General features: G+C 40.1%; 1 protein-coding gene across 9 annotated transcripts in view; it reads right to left on the bottom strand.

Moving 5' to 3' along the window:
* Nucleotides 1-26417, bottom strand: part of Nsd1 (nuclear receptor binding SET domain protein 1) — a 171221-nt gene that overhangs the window by 66562 nt on the left and 78242 nt on the right. For all 9 annotated transcript variants that reach the window (XM_029562424.1, XM_017797582.2, XM_029562430.1 and 6 more), the window contains 3 exons: nucleotides 18082-18157; nucleotides 4624-4742; nucleotides 3572-3715 (listed from right to left, as the gene is read on the bottom strand). In XM_029562424.1, coding sequence (XP_029418284.1) covers nucleotides 3572-3715; nucleotides 4624-4742; nucleotides 18082-18157 — 339 coding nt within the window. The remainder of the gene's footprint in view (nucleotides 1-3571; nucleotides 3716-4623; nucleotides 4743-18081; nucleotides 18158-26417) is intronic.

The raw sequence follows: 26417 nt of genomic DNA, 5'->3' as shown, positions 1-26417 counted from the left end.
AGAGAGAGAGAAAAGAAAGAGAGAGAGAGAAAGAAAGAAAGAAAGAAAGAAAGAAAGAAAGAAAGAAAGAAAGAAAGAAAGAAAAGAAAAAAATTAAGAAGAAAAACTTTAAGGAAGAAAGGCCAGGAAGGTGACCCTAGGGCATTAATGAACTTGTAGAAGAAATTATTCTCAAATGTTCTGACTCTCCTTTTATCCATTATTCACAAATAAAACTGAAAAATTCCATTTTACATATTCTTTCAAATTTCTAAGTGTCAATAACATCATTTTCACATTGCTAAGCAAATGTGTGTTTACAGCTTAAACAGGAAAAATGCTTCTCCTCCTCCTCTTTTTGTTGTTTTGAACAAAAAAAGCTGTAGCCCTGGCTAGCTTACAGCTTGCTATGTAGACCAAAATGACCTTAAAATCAAAGAAAGTCTCTTGTCTGCCTTCTGAGGTTAAAGGCATGCACCCTCATGACTAGTATGAAAAATTTCAATTCAATAACAGTACAAACTAAAAGTTTCAAGCTAACTGTCTTATAAAAACTGTTTAGTTGGGATGATGTTATCATTTACTTTTAAATAAGGACACTTGAGAAAAGAGGTGCTATAAATGAATTATATCAGGACAACAAACTTATGTATCAATGCATCATCAAATTATAGACCACAGGACTACCAGGACTACTCTGTGCCTATACCTCCTGGTTTGGAAATTGGGTCTCCCCCTACAAAGCCCAGGTTGGCCATGAACTTGTGATCATCCTGCCCTACCTACCAAGTGATAGAATTATGCAAGTATGCCAGTATGCTCAGATTAAATACTCTTTTTAAAAATAATCTTTGTGGGGGCTAAAGAGATGGCTCAGCACTTAAGAACACTGGCTGTTCTTGCAGAAGACCGGGGTTCGAATCCCAGCACCCACATGGCAGCTAACAACTGTCCATAACTCCAATTCCAGGGTATCCGGCAGCCTCTTCTGTCCTCCTTGGGCATTGCATAACATGGGTGAACTTACCTACATGCAGGCAATACACACATACACATAAAAATAATAAAACATTTTTAAAAAATCTTTGTAGAGCTGGGCATGGTGGCACATGCCTTTAGCCCTAGCACTGGGGGTGGGGGGTTGAGGGGGAGGCAGGTGATCTGTGAGTTCCAGGTCAGCCTGGTCAACATAGTGAACCCCAGGCCAGCTGGGACCACAGGCAGATCCTGTCTCAAAAAGGCAAAAAACAAACAAACAAAAAACAACAAAAAACACCTGTGTAAAATGTACTTATATTCTGACCTATCAATAAATAATGAGCATAACTGCATTTTAGAATTAACTCTGTATTTAGGAACTGTTCCAAATATGGTAAATATCCCTAATGTAAGAGAAACTGGGCTGCAAAGATAATGGCATAAAATTGTATTGGTCACAGTAATATAGCCTGAAACTGGATTTACTTTTTAGTTGTTTCAATAAAAAACAGAGGCTTAGTTATTAAGAGTTTGCCTTGCACACAAGAGGACCTGAGTTCAGATCCTCAGAGCACACATACAAAGCAACGTACTCAGTATGCCTATGATCTCAAGTAATGGTGAGATATAAACAAGCAGATCCCTGGAAGCTTGTAGGTCAAGTATACTGGCCTATGTAGCAAAGTTCCAGGCCAATGACCAAATAAGTATCACACAAAAAGGAGAACCCTGATAATCCTCACTCAAAGCTGTCCCCTGATCTCGATACATGTTACCCATACAAGCACATGTATGTACAAACATACAGAGAAGCACATTTATGTACCCATACATATAAATACTAAGTTTTCATGTTGCCAGATTTAAAATTTACATAGGGGCTAGAGTGATGGCTGATTGGCTATTCTTGCAGAGGACATGGGATCAGTTCCCAGCACCTACATGGCAGCTTACAACCATTCATAACGCTAGCTCCAGAGAACTCAATGGGTTCACTTAAATACATGCAGGCAAAACATTGATGGGCACATGCACACACAAAAAATAATTACATAGTTTTAAAAAATTATTTATATACATAAATTAAGAAACTGACAAATGCCAGGCATGGTGGCCCAAGTCTTTACTCTTAGCACTCAGGAGGCAGAAACAGACAGTTTTGTGTGTTTTCAAGATCAGCCGGGGCTACACAGTCAAAACTCTGTCCCCAAAAGAACTGAAAACACAAAAAGTCACATAAAATCTTTTTAAATAGGGTCTGGAAAGATGGCTCATCAGTTAAGAACAGTAACTGATCTGGCAGAGAGGACCCAAGTTCTGTTCCCAGCAGCAACATTCGGTGCTTACAACCACCTGTAACTGCAGCTCCAGGGCATCTGACATTATCTTCTGGCCTCCATAGGCACCTGCACTCAAGTACACAGACAGACAGAATAGGGTCTGGAAAGATGGCTCATCAGTTAAGAACAGTAACTGATCTGGCAGAGAGGACCCAAGTTCTGTTCCCAGCAGCAACATTCGGTGCTTACAACCACCTGTAACTGCAGCTCCAGGGCATCTGACATTATCTTCTGGCCTCCATAGGCACCTGCACTCAAGTACACAGACAGACAGACAGACAGACAGACAGACAGACACACACACACACACACACACACACACAGGCTATTTAAATAATGAAATGGAATCACACCTCATACAGGAAATACAACACAATAGTTAAGACTCAGAACAACTAGATTTGAATTAAGGATGTACTGTGACTATATGAAAGCTATTTAATCTCTGTTTATGTAGCTCAGTTTGTTCATCTGCAAAGTGGGACTAATAATAAAACTATCTTATAAGACTGTTAGGATGAGTCAATATAATATTTATAGATTATAAGGTTAGTCAGTAAATATTATACAAAATACTCACTAAGAGGACTTCTAAGTCAGGCATGTTGTACACACCTTCTCAGCACTAGGGAGTAAGAGGCAGGCAGATCTCTGTAAGTTCAAGGCCAGCTGGGTCTATATAGCAAGGCACAGGCTAACCATGGCTACATAGTGAGACCCTGTCTCAAAAAAAGGACTTCTAAAGTCACTACTATGCTAAAGGAAAAGAAAAATCTCAAAGCTAAAATACCCTTGAAATCTTCCAAAGAAAAGGAAATTCATTGGGTATGGTGGTAAATGGCTTTAATTCTAACACTTGAGAGGTAGAGGCAGAAGAACCATGAAGTTCAAGGTCATCTTTGGATACATTGCAAGTTCAAGGTTATCCTGGGCTATGTGAGACTGCCTCAAAAACCCTAAAAAGAAAAGAGTCACACTAAGTCAGGTACAGGACAGGAAAATTATTTCCACTAAGTACACAGATGTACACATCACATTCTATTTCAGGGACACAAGGGCAGATTGCTATAATACTAGAGAGAGAGCAGAGATACTGGAATCATCTAAGATTTTTTTCTAACCATGAGATAGAGGGAGTTTCTCAAAAAGCCTGGTCTACATAATGGATTCCAGGCCACCTGAGGCTACAGGGAGACCCTGTCTCAAAAAGACAAAAAAAAAAAAAAAAAAAAAAAACCGTAAAATAAAAATACAGGGGAACAAACAACCCATACCTGACAAACATTCTCCTTGAGTGCTGCTCCTCCACCCCGCTCACCCTGCAGTTTTTTGGATGCAGATATCCCAGAATCATGTTCTACACCATCTTCAAGAATCTCCTTGGGGCTGGCGGTAGTCCTGTGAATCATCAGTTCTCCCTTGCAGAGAAAAAATAAATGTCCCACATCTGTATTATTGATGTCTCCTCCATCTGACCCCCTCCTCCCTCTGGGCTGCTATTTGTCTAGTCATTAAGCACTTACAGATGTTCAGCCAATCACGCGAGCGGACTGCATGCAATGTTAGTTCTAACCCTGCTGTGATTGGGCGGGTAGTGGGCGCCTCATGCCCTGCCACTAACTGCTCTGAGGCTGTTCCACTGGAACTTTTTGAGCTGTTCCATTAAAAGGTTTCACTAAGGGAGAGAAAACATTCTTAAGTTTATTTGATTACGTATTTGTCCTTCCAAGATCCGTGTTTCCTAAATAATGCCTCCCTTCGGCATTCTATTCAAATTAGAAAGAAATCAGTCGGCATCATGGTATATGATGTTCACCTACCTGATTCTAATTCTATTTTAACTTGAATTCAAAAGCCAGAGATAGCATCAATGATTGCACTGATGCTCTGCAAAGAAATGGTTTTAAAGCTTTGTTTCTCAAATTGATGCTGATAAATACTCCAACGTAAGCAACAGGTGGTCAAGAAATAAGCATATGAATTTTTTCCCCCTAATTGCAGCTGTCTGAGCTAAGTTAATTCAGATAATATGGTTACTTATCCTATAGTCTCTGGGTTTAGAACAAGTTTAATTAATAAGTTAATGCTTACATATATTTCACCTGCTATCTACAGCGCAGGATGTGATCCTTTTTTAAAGGGTCATATCTATAGTTGCAATATCTGCCTCCTTTTGCTGGGGTTGGGCTTTCCTAAGTCAAGATTCCTTATACCTATTAATCATTCCCATAAAACACTATTCTGAAACTCAAGGGAGAGGGATATGACTCCTAATGTGAAAAGCAGGTTCTGTTTGGAAGGTCCAAAGGTAAGGAACTGATAATACCTCTGCGCTTGGAGTATCTTTTGACGAGTCCTCATTTTTCACTTTTTTACACTGTACTTTGGCTGTAACATGTCTCTGTCGCTTTCGCTTCCTTGGTTTATCAAATATCTTGGAAGTGCCTACGACAGGGGGAAAAAAAAAAATGTTACCTAACAGCTATTCCTATTCACACACATATGCAACAACTTTTACACTAACATAAAAGATCTTCACAAAATTAAGGCAGATTAAAAAAACTTTGGTACTTCAAAAATTTACTTTAAAATTCAAAATTTTAAAATACATTTATAACAGAAATGTATAGATTTAAATAGCTAAAGTAATATTTGATTTTGTTAGAAACCATTATTTTAAGGCATACAGCTAAAAGCTACTTAAAAAAAATGTTTCGGGGCATGGTGGCGCACGCCTTTAATCCTAGCACTTGGGAAACAGAGGCAGGTGGATCCCTGTGAGTTCAAGGCCAGCCTGGTCTACATAGTGAGTTCCAGGACAGCTGGGGCTACAGGGAGACCCTGTCTCAAAAAGACCCCCCCCAAAAAAATTAAATAAAAAAGTTCTGTGGTTTTTTTTTCACAGGGTCTCATGGCATTACCCAGCTGCCCTGGAACTTGCTATGTTGACCAGGTTGGCCCTGATCTCAGAGAGATCTACCTGCCTCTGCCTCCTGAGGGCTGGGATTAAAGGTGTTTGCCCCCACAACTGGCTAAAAGCCACTCATTTTCACTAATCATAAAATATGGTTTCATTGTAACTTAATCACTTAGCAGAAGAGTCCCAGAAAGGGGAAAAAAAAAAAAATCACTTGACTATAAGTAGAAATGCTTCTCTTGTGCTCTATAAAATACTGATGTATTTTGGGTAATCCTTCATATTACAACTATTTCAACTGAAAATGTTTCGAAATAAACTATCTTCTAACCCAACGTATAAGAATGAAAGTTTTCTGTGAGGTGAAAAAAATATAACTGGTAGGGGACATTAGTTGGACCTCACATAAATTAAACAAATAAACATACAGATAGCTATGAAATAAAATGCCAGAGAAATGACTCAACACCAAGAAAGACACCTGCCTTCAGAAGAACCTGAGTTCAATCCCAGAGACCAACGTGGTAGGACAAAACCAACACTCACTAGGTATTCCCAGACCTACACACATATACACACAAATATATGTAAAAAAATTCATATGCACTATAACTATTATTAACATAATTTCAAGTAACTCATGGTAACACATTTTCTGTAATCCCAACATTTGGGAGGTAAAAGCAGGAAGATCAGGATTGCAAATCATCCTCAGCTACTTAGTGAGAGTGAGGACAGCCTGGGTTACATAAGCCTTAAAAAGTTACAGGGCTGGAGAATTGGCTCAGCAGTTAAGAACACTGGCTGTTCTCGGAGAAGAGCAGGGTTGAATCCCAGCACCCACATGGCAGCTAACAACTGTCCATAACTCCAGTTCCAGGGACTCCACAGGCAGCACGACATGGGTGTACTTGTGTACATGCAGGCAATACACTCATACACATTAAAAAACATAAATAATATAGTTTAAAAAAAACAAAAAAAAACCAAAAACCAGTTACTACATTTTATGAAGGAATGATACTTTGTATAGTTTTTCAAAGAATTTTAATACCCTGTACAAGTAGAGGAAATGCAATGACCTGGCAGGAGATTCTAGTCCCTGATTACAAGATTAAAGAAAACTAATTATACATTACTATTATGTTTACAAGTTAAAATGAGGCTGGGCATGGTAGCACACACTTAATTCCAGCACATAAAAGGCATTGGCAGATGGATCTCTGTGCATTCCAAGCCAGCCTGGTCTACATAGTGAGTTCTAGGCTAGCTAGGGATATGTAGTGATACCCTGGTCTCAAAAATAAATAAAAATTTTAAAAAGAATGAGTTAAGATGTGGGCCAGGGGAGTATTTTGGGTGGTAAAATGCCTGCCTTGCAAATGAGGATCTGCGTTCAAGTGCTAGAACTCACATAAAAAAATACTAGGTATATAGCTGGGCTTGGTGGCACATGCCTTTAATCCCAGCACTCAGGAGGCAAAGGCAGGTGGATCTCGTGACTTCAAGGCTCGCCTAGTCTACATAGCAAGCTCCAGGCCACAGGGGGCTACAGAAAGAACCTGTCTCAAGAAGACCAAAACAACAACAAAAAAGTGAGGTATGAAGGCATGCAGCAGTAATCCTAGGGCTGAGAAGGCAGAGACAAAGGAATCCCTGAGGCTCACTGTCCAGGTAGCCTAAACTACTAGGTAAGGTCTAGGCCAGAAAGAGAGCATATCTCACAAAGGAACACGAATATACACACACACACAGAATTAAGATGGGAGCAATGAATGACAATTTACACATGTAACCCCAGCACTCAAAGAAGCTAAGGCAGGAAGATTACTGAGTTTGCAGCCAGCCTTGACTACATAGTGAGTTCCAGACCAACCTAGACTATAGTGTAAAACCCTGTCATAAACAAAACTTACAAAAACAAAAAGAATTATGAGGAAAATAGGTTAGATCTGGTTCAAGAGGATAGAAAGAGATGTCCTGAATACATTTTGTAACAAATTAGGATCATCAGTAGGTGAGAGTATACCCTTCAACAATAATCAATGTACAATCTCATCTGGCAAATTTTGGGGGAAAAAATTCCTCATTTAAATCCTTTGTTATAGAAACACCAAGTGCAACATAAAGATGTATTTCATAAAATGTTCCATGATATTTACCAAATAGGGTACGAAGCCCCAGCTCATGAGATCACTTTTCTAACAGTAACTCAACAGACACTTAATGGGTCTTACATGTAAGGGCCCTTTACATTGTATGGTCACAAAACCTAAGTGCATGAAATTTAGGGGTATTGCCTGAATTTACTATTGTTCCTGTCAATGCAATTCCAACATAGCATTTTGCAGCAGTGGCCACTGGTATCTTGTTCAATTTTATCTCAAAGTACTATCTATATATACCTCATGAATGTTTGATATATGTTAAATGTTTTCTTTGACACTAAGTAATGATGAAAATATATAAACAATAGAATTATGTCTTGTAATTGGCCCCAAAACTGTCTTAGGAAGCAAGGTCTTATGTTTAGTTTTAGCCTTGCCTTCTCTGCTAGTTCTTGTCAAAGCCTAACTCATTGGGGAAACAACTGCCCCTACTACCCCAGGCTTACCCAGGGACACATCTCCCTGGATCAGTCAGGGCTCCAAGGACTTCTGAGGGGTCATCTGGAATCCCAAAAGACAGTTTAGAGCCCTGAATGGTGCTATATTCAGAGCATATAGCTTGCTTTCAACACTTTGGTAGAGTGTTTCCACTATTTCATTATTTTTAATTTATTTTTATTTTTATCTTCATCTTTTTTTGAGACAGGGTCTCCACGTAGCCCCAGCTGGCCTGGAACTCACAGAGCTCCACCTGCCTCTGCCTCTGCTTCCAGAGTGCTGAACCGCTGAGTCATCTTTCCAGCCCCTATTTTCAGTTTTTAAAAAAGTTTTATTTTATTATTATTGAATTTGTATGTGTGTGCTGTGTATGCAGGTACCCAAAGAGGCCAGAAGGGAGTGTCAGATTCCGTGGAGTTGAAGTTACAGGTGTTGGTGAGGTGCCCTATGTACAGGCTGGGATCTTCTAACAGAACAGTTAAGTGCTCTTAACTGCTGAGCCATCTCTACAGCTCCTGTCTTTGCTGTTTTAAGTAACCCCACCCCCCATGCCCCCATTTTGAAGTGCTCAGACACAGGGGCTGGAGAGATGAAAAGGAGAAAAAGTCCCATAATCTTTAAAAACCCATTTTAATTAGTATTTTATACTGCTATACAATTTATAAAATGTAATTGAAATTGTGGCCAGCTTTTTTTCTTGAAAGCATCTTTCAAATCTGTTATACATAGTATTCCATTTATTTAGTCAAACCTACTAGAACCATTTTAGATTGTTTTCAATTATTATTACATTTGTTATCTTTGTCTTTATGTCATTACAACAGTTTTCCTGTGTTCTGGAACATGGTCTCACTCTGCAGTCCAGGCTGAATTTGAACACATGACAGTCCTTCTGCTGCATCTTCTAGAATGTTGAAATGAAAGGCATGTGCTACCAGACCATGTTCTACCAGGGCTTCATGCATACTAGGCAAATATTCTGCCAAATGAACTGTATCTATGGTTCCTAAATATAACATCTTTTTTTTAAAGGTTTATTATTTTATGTGTATGAGCGTTTTGCCTGCATATATGTAGTATGTATACCACATTATGTACGAGTGCCGGTGGAGGCCAGAAGAGGGAGTAGGAACCCCTGAAACTGGAGTTATACAAGATTTGTAAGCTGCCATGTGGGTGCTGGGAACTGAATCCATGTCTTCTGTAAGAACAGAAAGTGAGTGCTTTTAACTGTAGAGTCACCTCTCCTACTCCAAGAAGCAGCCTCTTGACCATGAGCTATCTCTCCAGCCCCTCTAAGTCTAGTATGTTAACAGACTAAGCAGGACTTCTATAGCACAGGTTTGCCCTTAAAGGAGAAGCACATGGTAAGGACACATGTGATGTGAGATAGATGAAACCTCGACCTACCTACTCAGGACTGCCCTTGGACAATGATCCCAGAAGTCTCTGATGTGAGTGTGATAAGTTCACTTGCTTTAATATTTACTTTACCTTGAGAGGAGAGAAGCTGAATGCATTTTGAAGAAAAATTCAGACTGTACATGACTGGCTAAGTCAGCCACAAAACATCTCCTGCACCCCATGAAGGAGTTCCTTCTTATTTTATTTTTAAAAATTATTTATTTAAAATAAATAAAAAATAAAAAATTATTTATTAATGTAGGAGCATTATGCCCACATGTAAGTGCACCTATGTCATACAATGCCTGTAGAGGCCAGAAGAGGGCACCTGATCCCTTAGAACTGGAGTTACAGATAGTTGTTCACTACCACGTGGGTGCTGAGATTTGAACCCAGGTCTTCTGCAAGAAGAGAAAGTGAGTGCTCTTAACTGCTGAGTCACCTCTCCTGCTTCAAGGAGTTCCTTTTCAAATACCCAAAGCCCACAGTTATTCTCAGTATGTAAAACAGCAGTGTTATGAAGAAAGGGAGAAGCATTTTTCTAAGAATCTCAAAGGTGGGCCAGGTGTGGTGGCACATAATCCCAGCACTTGGGAGGCAGAGGCAGGCAGATCTTTGGGAGTTCAAGGCCAGCCTGGTCTACATAGTGAGTCCAGGACAGCTGGGGCTACAAGGAGACCCTGCCTCAAAAAAAAGACCAAAAAAAAAAAAAAAAGAAATTTCTGAAGGCTGCTCTCTCATCTGCTGGCCACTGGATTAAAGATTTGTACTGAATGAAGCCAGGCATGATGGAGCACACCTTTAATCCCAGCACTCAGCAGGCAGAAGCAGGGGGATCTCTGTGAGTTCAAGGCCCAGCCTGGTCTACATAGCAAGTTCCAGGCCAGCTGGGGCTACAGGGAGACCCTGTCTCAAAGAAGACCGAAAAAAAGATCTATACTGAAAGGCATCTGACAATATCCATTAACACCTTTTGATAAAGAAGTTGATCTGACTTGTATACACAGCAAGATTCCTATGTGAACTTGTGAACAGCTAAACAACAAGCTATTGTGATCCTTGGGTTTATTTGTTCTATAATGTGGCATTAGTTAGACTTGGTAAGACAAAGAATAGACATTAAAATCATGACCTATAATTATGTCTATGGAATCAATTAAGAAGCATGTCAGACCAATGCCTTGCTTTACCATTTGGTAGTAAATTTTCTTTGGATATTAAATATAAAGAATATAAATAATTCTAATGTAGTATCAATGATATATGTAACATTTAGAAATGATCAGAGATGGAGAGATGGTTCAGTGGCTGACAGCACTTACTCTTCTAGATGACTTGAGTTTGGTTTCCAGCACTCACATGGTGGCTCACAAATGTCCATAACTCCAGTTCCATGGACACCCTCTTCTAGCCTCCACAGGCTCCTACATACACATGGCTCACAAAAACTCACACACGTGCACACACACATACACATAAATACAAAAATAAATCTAAAAATATGCTGTAACCTTAAATTTATTTTGTATGTTTTTGTGTAGGTACATGCACGCACATGCAAATGTGTAGAGGTCCTGGCAATCAAACTGAGATTATCAGGAGTGGTAGCAAGTGCTTTTATTCAATGAGTCATCTTGCCTGCCCCTGATCTGAATCATAATTCAGTTAAAACACATTATACTTCAAAAAGAGTAAGTATGGGCTGGAGATGGCTCAATACTTAAGAGCCCTGGCTGCCCAAGCATAGGACCTGGGTTTGGTTCCCAACATGACAGTTAATGACCATTTGTAACACCAGTTACAAGAGATCCAACGCCCTCTTCTGGCCTCTGCTTGCATTTCATGCACATGGTACCTTTATATACATGTAGGTAAGACACTCATACACATAAAAATAAATTTTAAAAAAAAAAGAGCTGCTGGGTATGGCGGCACACATCTTTAATCCAGTACTTGGGAAGCAGAGACAGGTGGACCTCTGTGAGTTTCAGGCCAGCTGGGGCTACAAGGAGACCCTGTCTCAAAAAGACCAAAAATAAATAAATAAAAAGAATGAGCAATATTGACCTTAATTAAATACACTTCCTTAAAGTACTTGTCCAAAAGGAGTAGTATAATCAATCATATTACAGTAGAAAATATTACGTGTTTAAATTAAAGGGTGCCAGTTGACTATAAAAAACATTTAAGTATGTAAATTGGTATTAAGTAATAAATAGAAACCAAAATCCATTCACCAACACCACTGTATAGTCTGTATACTCTTGCTTTTTCTGGGATGAGGATTCCAGTCTGGCTGCCATTCATTACTCAATTGGTGACTTTTGTTGCAGTAACCAACTCTGGATTGTTGTATTTAATCCCATCATTTGTGCTTAACGTTTGTGTACTCTTAAAATCACTTCGTTTTTTAATTTTATTTATTATCTTTATTTTACGTGTATGAGTATACTGCCTGCATGTACATGAGTGCACCTGTGTCGTGCAATACTGAGGAGGAGAGAAGAGGGCTTCGGATTCCCCTGGAACTGGAGTTAAGGACAGTTCATAGCCACCATGTGGTGCTGGGAATCGAACCTGGGTCCTCTGCAAGAGCAGTTAGTGCTCTTAACCGCTGAGCCATCTCTCCAGCCCCCTAAAGTCTCACTTTTATTGTGAGCAAATCTGCATCTACTGGAAATGCACCAATAATGAATCTTTACCAAATTAAAAGAAAAAGGTCCTAAGATACTTATGCTAGTTATCAATATGACTAGTATCAATGCTACCTTCCCTGACTACCTCATGGAGATGGAGAAGATCTTATCAGAGTAACCAATAGCCTAAGATTAAAAGAAGAGCTAAAGGGCTGGAAGATGGCTCAGCAATTAAGAGCATGCATTGCTCTTTCAGAGGACCCAGACTCAATTACCAGCACTCACATCGGGTGGCTAAAAAATGCCTATAACTCTAGCTCCAGGGATTCCAATACCCTATTCTGGCCTCCAAGGGTACCTACATACACATGGCAGACAGACATATACACAGGAATAAAAATAAAATTAAATCTTTTTTTTCTTTTGAGACAGGGTCTCCCTGTAGTCCCAACTGGCCTGGAACTCACTATGTAGACCAGGATGGATTCAAAGAGATCTGCCTGACTCTGCCTCCTGAGTGCTAGGATTAAAGGTGTGTGTCACCATGCCCAGCATAATAAAATTAAATCTTTAATATTTTATTATTTTTATTGTGTACAAGTGTATTGCCTGCATGTATATGAGTGCACCCGTGTTGTGCAATGCCGCGGAGGTCAGAAGGGGGCTTTGGATTCCCCTGGAACTGGAGTTAAGGATGGTTTATAGCCACCATGTGTGTGTTGGGAATCGAACCCCGGTCCTCTGCAAGAGCAGTCAGTGGTCTTAACCACTGAGCCATATCTCCAGCCCCATAAAATTAAATCTTACAGAAAGAAAATTGAGATAATATTTCAAGAATGACACTAATAAAAAAACGACACTGGAATACCACTATCAAAATGGTATAAAAAAGTTGCAGACAATCTGTGATCACTAATAAGATAGTAATCCTCCAGCCCTGATTCATGTTTCTTCTATAAAACAGGGTACTACAGATAGTATCCTAACTTTATAATATTTTAGAGGGAATACAGGTAACAGGCCTACCAAAGGTACTGATAAAAATAGATGCTTGGGGCTGGAGAGATGTCTCAGCAGTTAAGAGCACTGACTGCTCTTGCAGAGGACCCAGGTTTGATTCCCAACACCCGCATGGCGGCTACAAATTGTCCTTAACTCCAGTTCCAGGGGAATCTGAAGCCCTCTTCTAACCTCCGATGCACTGCACGACAAGGGTGCATTCACACACATGCAGGCAATACACCCATACACATAAAATAAAAATAATAAAATATTAAAAAAAAAAAATAGATGCACGCCAGGTGTGGTAGATCTCTGTGAGTTCAAGGACAGCCTGGTCTACATAGTGAGTTCCAGGACAGCTGGAGCTAGAGAGACCCTGTCTTAAAAAGACAAAAAAAAAAAAGCTTAATTGCTAAATACTGTATGTGCTAGATAGCTTTAGTGTCAACTTGACACACCAGGGTTGAGGGAGCCTCAACTGGGGAATTGCCTTCATTGGACTGGCCTGTGGCCATGTCCATGGGGTACCTTCTTGATTGTTGAGTGATGTGGGAGGGCCCAGCCCACTGTGGATGGTGCCACCCCTGGGCAGGTGGGCCTGTGTTGTATAAGAAAGCAGGCTGAGCAGGAGCCAGGGAAGCAAGCCAGTAAGCAATGATCCTCATGGCCTGTACTCCTCCAGCTCCTAACTCCAGGTTTCTGCCCTGAGTTCCTACCTTGGACTCCCTGATGAACTGTGACCTGGGAGATGTAAGCTGAATAAACCCTTTCCTCCCCAAGTTGGTATTGGTCAGAGTATTCTGTCACAGCAATGAAGAAACAAACTAGGACACTCTATTATTTAGTGAGTAGCCTGTCCATTCTTTCTGGTAATGAAACCAACATTACCAAGTAGACAAATCCAGGACACAGCTTGTAATTTGAAACAGAAGAATCCCCAAATGGTACATGACACAGATAAATCAAACCAGAACAGAGCTAGAAGATTCCTCCATGTTTGGCTAGCTTTCATAGTACTAAAATGTGCTATGCAGGCTGCTGGGGGAGAAAATTTATCAATGGTCTAACCAAACTGTGAACACTGTGAGCCACAATATTAACTTGTCAAGACATGTCCATTGGTATAATAGTGGGTGACTGTTACAGGGATGCCCAATCACTTTCTGAATGGGTTTGAGGACTGCTCCAAAGGAGAAAATTCATACCTGATACTGTAAACCTGACCAAATGCCTATGGCTGGGGAGGTCATACTAAGGTGGGGAAACTCACTATTGCTTTTGCTAAATGAATATGTTGTCCAACTGCCTTCTAAATATTTATGTTCATTCCCATAGATTAGTGCTGCTCTTAACCTTGGTCAGCAAAACTTCTTTTTTGCAGTGGGCAGCAGTTAATGCTGAGACTCATAACTGGTCAAAGGTATGTTACATTGAGAATAAATGATTGTTGAATACTCAACCTTAAACAAGACATCTGTATTGATCCCTCCAGGGCTTGGGGAATATTGCAGGATGGGGGCAAAATATTTAAAAGAAATACTTTTTTAATGTTTTCTTTATTATGTTTATTTTATGTGTATGAGTGCATTGCCTGCATGTGTGAAGTACACCCCTATTGTGCAATGCCTGCAGAGGTCAGAAGAGGGCATTGGAGTCCCCTAGAACTGGTACTATGGATGGGTGCTAGCCACCGTGTGGGTGCTGGAAATGGAACCTGGGTCCTCTGCAAGAGCAGCCAGTGCTCCCAACTACTGAGCCATCACACCAGACCAGGGGGCAAAAGATTAAAGAAAAGGAACCCTGAAAAGGAACCCTGCTATGAAACTCTGTCTTCTATATATGACATGGGTGGTACCCTCATTAACTCACAGCAACTGTGGTTACAAGCATAAGGTCAAGTCTGTCAACATTCTACTATGAATGGAGGAGGGACCCACTAGGCATCACCTCTCCCCAAAGAACTATTAGTTGTTAATGGTTGCTGGGCAGGGGGATGAATTTTCATTTTACCCATCGGAGACTTGTCCATGTTCTAGTCGATAATACTTCACTCATGCTCATGCCAACTCTAATTAAAATTAGTGTGCCACACCGGGTATAGCCTTTGGTCCCAGCACTTGGGAGACAGAGGCAAGCAGATCTTTGAGGCCAGCCTGGTCTGCATAGCGAGTTCCAGGCCACCTGGGGCTACAAGAGACCCTGTCTCAAAAAGACAAAAAAAAGACACAGTAATGGAAAATGAAAACGACCAAAATATATTTATGAAATTCAAGAATAAAAAAAAGTCATTAAAAAAAAAAGAAACAATTACAACATAATAGGCCCAAATGCAAGCTCTTATTCACACATATGCTAGGAGACAATAGGTCAGAGATGTGCCAAAAGAATGACAAATTAGGTATGATAAAAATAAACACAATGTGAAGGGGCTGGAGAGATGGCTCAGCGGTTAAGGGCACTGACTGCTCTTGCATAGGACTCAGGTTCAATTCCCAGCACCCACATGGTGGCTACAAACCGTCCTTAACTCCAGTTCCAGGGGAATCCGAAGTCCTCTCCTGACCTCCAAGGCATTGCCCAACATGGGTGCACTCACATACATGCAGGCAATACACTCAGACACATAAAATAAAAATAATAGGGGCTGGAGAGACAGCTCAGAGGTTAAGAGCACTGACTGCTCTTTCAGAGAACCCGGGTTCAATTCCCAGCACCCACATGGTGGCTACAAACCGTCCTTAACTACAGTTCCAGGGTAATCCGAAGCCCTCTTCTGACTTAGGTGGCATTGCAGGACATGGGTGCATTCACAAACATGCAGGCAATACATTCATACATATAAAATTAAATAAAATTATTAAAAAAAATAAAAATAAAACATTTTAAAAGTTTAAAAATAAACACAATTTGTGAAAGAGAACTCAGATGATTTATGATTTCCCTCTCAAATCGCACTGAACATTTCCAACAGAAATTAAAATCAGATTAATGCTAAAATTAAAAAAAAAAATCAATGGTATTAGTCTGGAGCGTTATACTAGTAAGAAAATGAAGAGAACCAGATTTTTCTCAGTTGCTCCAAATATTTTCTTACTAAAAAGTATCTTTAGGCCAGGTGTGGTGGCACACACTGGGGAGGCTGTGAACTCAAGGCCAGCCTGGTCTACATAAGGAGTTCCAGGCCAGCCAGTTACAGTGAGACACCACTGTCTCAAAAACATTAATCTAATTTCATTTAACTGGTAACAGCATAAAACCAAAAAATAACCTTCAGCTATATACATGGACTCATGTAGAGATTTTGTATGTATAATTTGTCAATAGGTTTTTGGACTAATATGATTCCCTCTGGGGATTTTTTGTTGTTGTTTTTTACATTTTTACATATAATAAGAAACACTGCCAAAAAGGAGAAACCTTCCTTTGAGTTGTTAGCCAGGGTAGCCCAAAAGACTCCCAAAATTGTTTAGGCTATTGTCACAGTCCTTAATTACCTCCCAGAACTTGCAGATAAGACCCTATTGCTGAAGACAAGATATACTTCAGACCCGGGATTTGGAGCAATGGAGCTGAAACTAATCTGGAAGCCACTTCCCCTGAAGGTTAGCTTTCATAGTTTTGGAGAGCATTAGCAAGCTGCTAAGGGAGAATATCAATCAATAGTCCAACCAGCTTCAAGGCCTAATAACCTCATCAATGATGGGCACAGTTAAAGACACTGGTGCAGTAGTGGCACTTTTATTTTAGGGGTAATCAACAGCTATCTAATTGGACTTAAAGCCCACTCAATGGGAGGAAACTCGTGTGGTACTGTGAACATAGTCAAATACACATGGCTGGAGAGGTCTTAGATCTATGTGCAAAATATGGATCCTTGAAATTACAGAAAAATATCCCAATCACTACTTATTAAAGAAGTTTCTCGTGCCAGGGATGGTGGTGCATGCCTTTAATCCTAGCACTCCAGAGGCAGAGGCAGGCAGATCTCTATGAGTTCAAGGCCAGCTTGGTCTATATAGCAAATTCCAGGCCAGCTGAGACCAGGGGGAAACCCTTTCTCAAAAAGACTAAAAAAATAAGCTTCTTTTGCCACAAACATAGATGACAGAGTTCCACAACTGGTCAAACACACTGTGCATGAATTGCCCAAGCCTAAGAAGCACATCTATAATGCAACCTCTACACCAAAGATGCACAAAACATAGAATAAGGGGTAAAGAGGACACTAAAGCATCTCTCAATTCTCATCAATGAAGCTCCCTCATGCAACAGGGGGTCAGGAACACAAAAAGTCACAAATGACCAAATCATGAAGAATAAGAGCCTGCAGAGTGTGGGTCCTTAAAATCCAGGGATCATTTCGGAAGAGGGGGCAGAAAGATTCTAAGAGCCAGGGAGGAGGTGCACAACCACCATATGAGTCCTATGAGCTCTTTGCACACATGAACTTATAGCAATGGTGTCAGCATGCACTAGACCTATGCAAACTCAAGCAGACAAAAACCCAGCAAAGAAACAGGGTGTCCAGATGCACACCTTTAATCCCAGTGGAGAAGGCTGAGGAAGGCAGATCTCTGTGAGTTCAAAGCTAGCCTGATCTACGTAGTGAGTTCCAGGCCAGCTGGGGCTATAAGAGACCCTGTCTCCCCTCTGCGCCCCCCCCAAAAAAAAGAAAGAAAAAAAGAAAAGTGCAATACATAACTGTGAAAATGAGCAACAAGTTCAAATCTTAGTGGAAGAGTTATTGGCAGCTGATTACTGCTGGGTAATCACATAAGAACTGATTTTCATAAAGGGAGGGACTCTGGATAGGCTGCCTAGAACTCAATGGATGAACTTGCCAATGGATGAACTTGCACTGAGGGATGTCTGGGGACACTAACTTGACAGGACAGGCCTTAACACAAATGACAGAATGTATGAATTCCAGAGGGTTGGGGGAGGGGGCTATGGGAGGATGCCAATGGGGAAGGGAGCATAAACATGATTAAGATTAAGATGTTCTGTATCAAATACACAAAAGTTCAATAACAAATTTTCAGGAAAAAAACAAAATTAAAAATTAACCGTAAGTTATGTCAGGAAGCATATTTTGTTCAATTTAGTCTCAAAACTGTAATTTCACTGGTCCTATTTATATATGAAGGGACTTTGCTAGTCAATTAAGTACTTTAAAATTTATCTCTCTTTTACATATTCTTAATCTCAAAAGTACTCACCTCCACCAAACTCTTTCAAATGAGACGCAGCACATGAGTTGTTAATACCATTCTCCAAGCGAACAGCTTCATAGCACTACAAATAAGAAAACAACAGGATTTACTGAGGTACAGAAAACAAATTCCTTACCTTATATGAAAAAATCAAAATTGGTTTTTGACTTAGCACCAAATCCTGGATTATTTAGGGGAATTTCAAGAAAAGTCTGATAATTTAAGAACTTGGGAGGTTGAGGCAGGAAGACCAAAAGTTGGAGCTGGCCAGGCGTGGTGGCACATCTTTAGTCCCAGCACTCAGGAGGCAGAGGCAGGTGGATGTCTTTGAGTTCAAAGTCAGCCTGGTCTACAAAGTGAGTTCCAGGCCAGCTCAGGCTACAGTGAGATCCTGTCTCAAAAAGACAAAAACAAAACAAAAGTTGAAGCTGGAGGCAAGCTGGCATTGTATAAAAAGACCTTATCTCAAAAACAAAAAACAAAAAAAAAAAAAGGAGTGCATGCACTTTGGACATGGCAGGAATTCAAGGTCATCTTGATTCTATGTAAAGAATATCAGGCCAGCCTGAACTACATGAGATCCTGTCTCAATTCTCCTTTTATGTAATATTACATATATACGTACATATATAAACTTGGATTTCACATGAGAAACAAATACAGAACACTTGATCAAGTTCCATATTATTGTTATATAAGGGGGCTTATGTGTTCCAATTTTAGAATTTTGTGTGTTGTTTAAATGAGCACCATAGCAGAGTTGACAAGCTTAATGAACAATGGATACTGAACTATAAACATCTCTAAAACATGAAATATCTTTACAAATTAAAATCACTAAAGATTAATGTAACATTAAATCTCAAAAAGTGAAAAAAGGTGGGCTTATTCAGGGGAAGGAAAGGAACCAGTCAGAGGGGGGAGGGGACAGGGGGAGTGGAGTAAAAAGGGTTAGGGTTCTACTAAACCTAAAAATTAATTTAGAGAAAGGAAATAAAGTATAGTACATGGCCTATAGTCCTCAAATACAAAATAACTATTAATAGGAAAATAAACACTGAAAATGGGGCTTGCTTTCTGGGCTTGCCATGGCTTAGTATACTCATGAACTCATATATGGTGTGTGTAGTTCAGTGGTAAAGTGTTTGCCTAGGATGAATGAGGACCTGAGTTCAGTCCCCAGCACAGTCTTTCCCCCAAAAAACTCAAAATCTCAGAGCATGGTGGCACATACCTATTTCCCCGTTTCAAAACAAACAAATAAACAAACAAACAAACAAAAAAGCTTGATTGGATAGGACTTAACATGTATGGCAGAATACATGAGGTCCAGTGGGGGGTATAGGGGAGTCTAGATGGGGAAGGGGGTCTAAATTTGATTGAAAACTGTTGTATGAAATTACAAAAGTTCAAGTAAAAAAAAAATTTTTTTTAAATAAGTAATATTTTTCAGTTTCAGATTTTTTTTCTTTTGGGGGGGGGGTCTTTTTGACACAGGCTCTCCCTGTAACCCCAGCTGGCCTAGAATTCACTATGTAAATCAAGCTGGCCTTGAATTCAGAGACCCGCCTGTCTCTGCTGTAACTAAAGGTGTGCATCACCATACCCAGCCAAAGTTTTAGGTTTTAACAATATAAAATGTAGCCGAGAATTCTAGAATACTAAGATATATAATAAATTGTTAAGAATAATCATTTTCAGGCCAGCGTGGTGGCACATGCCTTTAATCCCAGCACCCGAGACAAAGGGAGGCAGATCTCTGTGTTTAAAAAAATAATTTATTTTATGTCTATAAGTGTTTGCCTCCATGTACATAAGGGCATCTGTCTAATTTCATAGGAAAATTAATAGGAAAGCCTTAGGAATGGATGCCGGTGGAGGCCAGAAGAGAATGTCAGATCTCCTGGATATGGAGTTCTACAGACAGTTGTTTGCTGCCGTGTGAGTGCTGGGTCCTCTGCTAGAACAGCTAGTGCTCTTAACTGCTGAGCTATCTCTCCAGCCCCTAGATAGCCCATTGTTAAATAGTCACTCAAAAGTTGTTGGAGAAAATACGAAAATGTTCTTAAAACTATATTCAGAGAAAATCTGGGGAAATATTCACACTTCTAACTGCACTGACTTTATCATTTAAGTAGAAATGGAAGCATTCACAATAAAATTAAATCACAGATGAAAATTTATCTGTTCTGATTACAATAAAAAAAATCAGCACAGAACTTTGTGACTTTGGAGATATGAATATGGTACTAGTCATTTACTTTGTTATTCTTCTACAGAAACATATTAAAACAGATATAGTACCTTAAAAATAAGCCCTCTTGGATGGGCATGGTGGCATATGCCCTTGATCCCAGCACTCAGGAAGGATGAGGCAGGTGGATCTCTGTGAGTTCAAGGCCAGTCTGATCTACATAGCAAGTTCTATGCCAGCTAGGGCTACAGGGAGACCCTGCCTCAAAAAGACAAAACACACACACACACACACACACACACACACACACACACACACACACACACAAACACAAAACCCCTTCTCTAACCTATTGATTAATCCATGGATTCAATCTCATGCCTCAAAGTAACTAGAAGCTTAATGATGAAATTACTAGTCATATGTCAGATGATAGGACTGATTCTTAGGATACGGCCACTTTTCCACAGTCTGGTATAAACTGTGACCATTAATTCTTGCTTTTTTTTTCTTATTCTAATGCCAAGGTTAATGCCACACACACACACACACAAACCTAAAAACTCAACAATGACAGAGCCCCAGCGTGTTGGTGCATGCCTTCAATCCCAGTACTTGGGAGGCAGAGGCAGGTGAAATCTCTCTGAGTTCAAGGGCAGCCTGGTCTACATAGTGAGTTCGAGGTCAGCTGGGGCTACAGGGAGACCCTGTCTCAAAAAGACCCCCCCGCCCCCAAAAAAGAAAACAAATCAAGGGAGAAAGACAAGGTGGGAGATTAGAGTTTTGGAAGTATATATTCATTTTAGCAAAATTAATTTACAACTACACTCTAAAATTCAAATGGAACAAAGACCTGAGTGTGAAACTTAAAACCACATAGCCCCAAGGGCTAGAGAGATGGCTCAGAGTTAAGAACACTGACTGCTCTTGCAGTGGAGCCGCATTCCCAGCACCCACATGGCAAATAACAAACAATAGTCCTAACTCCAGTTGCAGGGCATCTAGCAACTTCTTCTGAACTCCATGGGCAGTGCATGACACGGGAGCACTTATATGCATACAGGCAATACACTCATACAGGTAAAGTAAAAATAATAAAATTTTTTAAAAACACACACACATAATCCCCACAAGGAAAGACACAAACTTCTTTGTTGTGTCCACAATGTTGGAAATGATTTCTCAAATAAGGAATATAAAGCTATTGATCAGAAAGAGAAAATGAGCCAGGTTTGATGGCATAAACCTTTAATCCCAGTACTCTGGAGGCAGAGGCAATTAGAGCTCTGTAAGTTCAAGGCCTGCCTGGTCTACATACCGGTAACATTTAAATTTATCTTCTTATGAGAAGACATCACTGAGAAAATTAATAGGAAAACCTTAGGATGGGAAAAAATATTTCTAGTATACATCTGACAAAAGGTGTATCTCAAGGCTGGCGAGATGGTTCAACAAGTAAAGGCACTGGCCTCCAAGCCTAACCACCTGAATTCAATGCTTGAGACTCGCATGGTAGAAGGAAAGAACCAACTCCCATAAATTGTCTCTCACCTCCACATATGTACCATGGCATATGAGTAAACATGCTCTCTCTCTCGCTCTCTCTCACACACACATATTAAAACAATGGGTATCTACAATATATAAAGCACAGCTGGGTTAGTAGTGTGTGCCTTTAAGCCCATCCCTTGGGAGACAGAGGCAGGCAGATGTCTGTGACTTCAAGGACAGTCTGGTCTACATAGCAAGTTTCATGAGAGCCTGTCTCAAAAAAAAAAAAAAAAAAATCAAGCACAAAAAGAGAAACTGACTAAACAAAAGTATAAGCAAATGCTGGGGGAGGGGTATGATTTAATGGGTAAGAGGACTTGCTATGTAAGCATGACAAGCTGAGTTGGAATCCCAGGACCCATGTGAAAAAAGCAAGGTGTGGCTGCACAATCCTATAACCTCAATATTGGGGATTAGAGACAGGAGGATAGTGGGAGCTTGATGGCCAACCAGCTTAGCAAAAATGACAAGCTTACAGTTGAGTGAGAGACACCGTTTCAAGGGAGTGAGGCAGAAAGGAATAGAAGAAGATATCTGACATTCTTCTCTGGCCTCCATATGTGTGTAACAACCACACACAAGCACACACCATCCATTTTATAAATCATACTTCAGTAGTCGGTTCACAAAGAACTAGGAATGGCGAATAAGCACATACTAAAGAATTGATCACTAGGGAAACACAAAATAAAATGATAGGATTTAATAATCATGGATAAATTTTAAAAAGACAGTGGAGAGTATAAAGTGGCAAAAACCCTAAACAGTTTGGTTGTTTCTTAAAAATTTAAATGAGGGACTGGAGAGACGGTTCAGTGGTTAAGAAACACTTGCTGTCATTCCAGAGGACCCAGGTTTGATTCCCAGCACACACACATGGCAGCTAGCAACCATTATAACAACTCCAGTTCCAGGGGATCTGATGCCCTCTTCTGGCCTCTGAGGGTATTGCATTCACAGGTGCACTCACATACATGTAGATCAAACACTCATACATAAAATAAAAATAATTTTTAAAAAAATTTAAATGAGCTACGCATGGTGGCACATGCCTTTAATCCAAGCACTTGGAAGGCAGAGACAGGCGGATCTTTGTGAGTTCAAGGCCAGCCTGGTCTACAAGGAGAAGCCGTCTCAAAAAGACAAAAAAAAAAATTTTTTTTAAACGAGCCAGCTATTCCATTCCTACGTATTTATACAAGGATAAATGAGACTAAATGTCAAAAAAGAGATGTTGCTAATATTCTGTATTTGTTCTTTTCAAAGAATTTTTTAAATATTTTGCGGGGGTTTTTTTTGTTTTTGTTTTTTAATGTTTGAGTATTTTCGCTGCATGAATGTAGTGTACCATTGTGAAGGCCCGAGCTCTGATCTGAAGAAAATTCAGAATAAGTTCTGACCTGAAATAAACTCAGACCTGGACCGGGAAACTTCAGTTCCCTGAGAACTTGGATGTTCTTCTGCAGTTATTCTTATCATAAGACCGACTGTTCCTTGTACCTGATTAAAGGTACATAATAAAGCTACAAAGATATATAAGATCCCAAACAGGGCTGAGCCCTGGGAACCTGAAGATATTGTAAAGGTCAGGGAGGTACAACAAATGTCAGAATAAGATCATTTGGCCTGAGTAGAACATTTCTCTTCCTCTTGTTGTACTATAAATAAGGTTGATTCTTAGAATAAAGCATGCATTGGTTCACACTCCACTGCATCCCCTGCATCCTGATTTCTTCTGCACCTATACCTCGGGGCCCCCAAGCACTTCAGGCTTGAATTGTGGTCACCGACCTGTGACAGCTGGCGCCCGAACAGGGACCCCTGACATTGTACTCAAAGAAGGTGCTCAGGATAGAGTTGCAGGTAAGTACAAGTCACCCAGAGGAGGTGGCAGAGTCTTGGCCAAGTAAGTAAAAGTAAAAAGGAGGTGATGGATAAGTTGACCGGCTGGTACCAGGTTGGCAGCCGACAAGTCTCTAAAAAACAGATAGATAATTGTGTGCAAATAGTTGTAGAGTTTAATTCATGGTTTCCTGATACAGGAACTTTAGATTTGGACGTATGGGACAGAGTCAGAATAAATGTGGAAAAGGCATTTCAGACAGGAGAAACAATACCACTTGATTTTTGGTCTGTGTGGGCACTTATCAGAACTGCTATTATCTTAATTAATCAAGGCCCGAATAGTTTGTCCCCAACGCAAGTTTTTTGTACTTCCACTGAGGCAGTTAACCTCTATGATGTTCCTGAGGAATTAAAGAATAAAGTTGCTAAGGAGATTCAAGTGGCTACTTCTTCAGAGCCCTCTGTAAACAGTTCTGTAAGGAACGAGCTTTTACCTCCAGCCCCAAGCCTCTTGTATCCAGATGACACGGAGGACTCATTAGATTTGGATGAGGACTCAGTTATGGCTCGACAGCTGAGAATGAAACTTAAAAAATTGGTTGTAATGAAACCCAAAATAAAAGTGAAACCTAAACGAAGATTGGGTATAACAGCAGCTCTTGCAAAATTATTGGTGCAAACTTCTGATTCTGAAATTATGATGCCAAAAATTGCATTTCCAGTTATCCAGGCCATCAGAGTATATTCAGTGGACTATGTGGTATTATGACCTTGCTGCCTCCCTAGCGAGAGATAATGCTGCTTCTACTGGTCCACAAATTAGAGCTATTACTTATCCTATGCTAACAGGAACAGGAGCATATGATTTGCCTCCTCAGCAGGTTAATGTACCTGAAGCTATACATGCTCAGCTTCAGGAGATCTGCCTTAAAGCTTGGGATCGTATGCAACCTGAGGGAGAAAAGTATGGTCCATGGCTTAAAATTGTTCAGGGATCTCAGGAGCCATATGTAGAATTTTTGGCTCACCTTCAAAAGGGTGTAGAGCGTTCTGTGCCTGGGGTTGCTGCACAAGAAGCAATAATAAAAATCATGGCTTATGAAAATGCAAATGAGGATTGCCAAAGAGCTATTTTACCTATAAAAGAGACAGGTGATGTTATGGGATATGCTCGAGCCTGTCGTAATATTCAATCTGAAACTAGAAAAATGCAACTTTTTGCTCAAGCTTTGGCAACTTTATAAATCCGTAAAGAGGGGCAGTTTAATCAAAAGTAAAATGTTTTAGTTGTGGTACTGAGGGCCATGTGCGGCGGCAGTGCCCTAAGGCACCGTCCCGGCCACCTGGCAAATGTCCCCGTTGTCGTTGTGGTGTGCATTGGGCTAAAGACTGTAGATCCAAGACAGATGTTGATGGCAATCTTTTAGGAAATAATCAGCCTGTGCCAATGACTCTCGACAACAGCGCTCGGGAAACGAGGTTCGGGGCCTTCCCCGAGGCCCCTCACAAACCATCGGGGGCACCCAACCATCTTTTCCCTCAACCCAGCAACCACCAGCAGTGCAGCCATGGATCTTCCCCCAGCCATAACTATAACACTGACACCCTCCACTGTTCCTTATAAAATACCTACGGGTATTTATGGTCCATTGCCTATAGGAACTTGGGGGTTGTTAATTGGGTGATCAAGTTTAACAGCTAAGGGGGATTATAGTAAGACCAGGAGTAATTGATTCTGATTTTGTAGGTGAAATTCAAATTTTGATTACTACCAGTAGCTCATATTCTATTACAATAGGGGATAAGATTGCTCAGTTGATTCTTCTTCTTTTTATACCTATCGAATCCTCTTCTAAAAAGCGGATTGGAGGATTTGGAAGTACAATCCTGTTTTAGTTAATTGAGCTATGCTGCTGCAAACACAACAGCCTCATATTAATTTCAAAATTCAAGATAGATATTTTAAAGGTTTGATTGATACTGGCTCTGATATTACTATTATTAAAACAGATGATTGGCCATCTAATTGGACTACTCAGATGATGAAGTGTGATATAAAAGGAGTTGCAGCTTGGCCAGTATCAGTAGTTAAAGTTAGTGTGGAATATAAAACAATTTCTAGTATAGATGGACAAATGGCTGTTGTTAAACCTTATGTACTAGAACTTCCGGTGAATATTATAGGTAGAGATGTATTAGAACAATGGGGAGCTTATTTGGTAGTTCCATAATTTTAATGTCTTTGTAGATAATGTCAAATAGATCTCCTATAAAGATATAATGGAAATCTTCTCAGCCAATTTGGATCAAGCAATGGCCTTTATCAAAAGAAAAGCTGCAAGCAGCTGAGCATCTGGTTAATGAACAACTAGAAAAAGGCCACATTGAGCCTTCAGTATCGCCATGGAATTCGCCTTTGTCATCAAAAAGAAATCAGGAAAATGGCAATTGCTCACTGATTTGCGAGCTGTTAATGCTTCAATGCATCCTATGGGAGCATTGCAGCCAGGGTTACCTCAACCTAGTATGATTCCTAGAGATTGGAAGTTACTTATTATAGATTTGCAAGATTGTTTCTTCACTATTCCTTTACATAAAGATGATTGTCCAAGATTTGCTTTTTCTTTACCTTATGTTAATCTACAAGGACCTCATCGTAGGTTATTTCATTGGAAAGTGTTGCCTCAGGGTATGATGAATTCTCCAACTATATGTCAGATGTATGTTGCTCAAGCTCTATTGGATTTACGTA

Source organism: Nannospalax galili, unplaced genomic scaffold (genome assembly GCF_000622305.1).
Source record: "Nannospalax galili isolate Female #2095 unplaced genomic scaffold, S.galili_v1.0 scaffold1115, whole genome shotgun sequence".
NCBI classification, from domain to species: Eukaryota; Metazoa; Chordata; class Mammalia; order Rodentia; family Spalacidae; genus Nannospalax; species Nannospalax galili.
The sequence above is the reverse complement of the archived record's forward strand: the minus strand, read 5'-3'. Positions and strand labels throughout refer to the sequence as shown.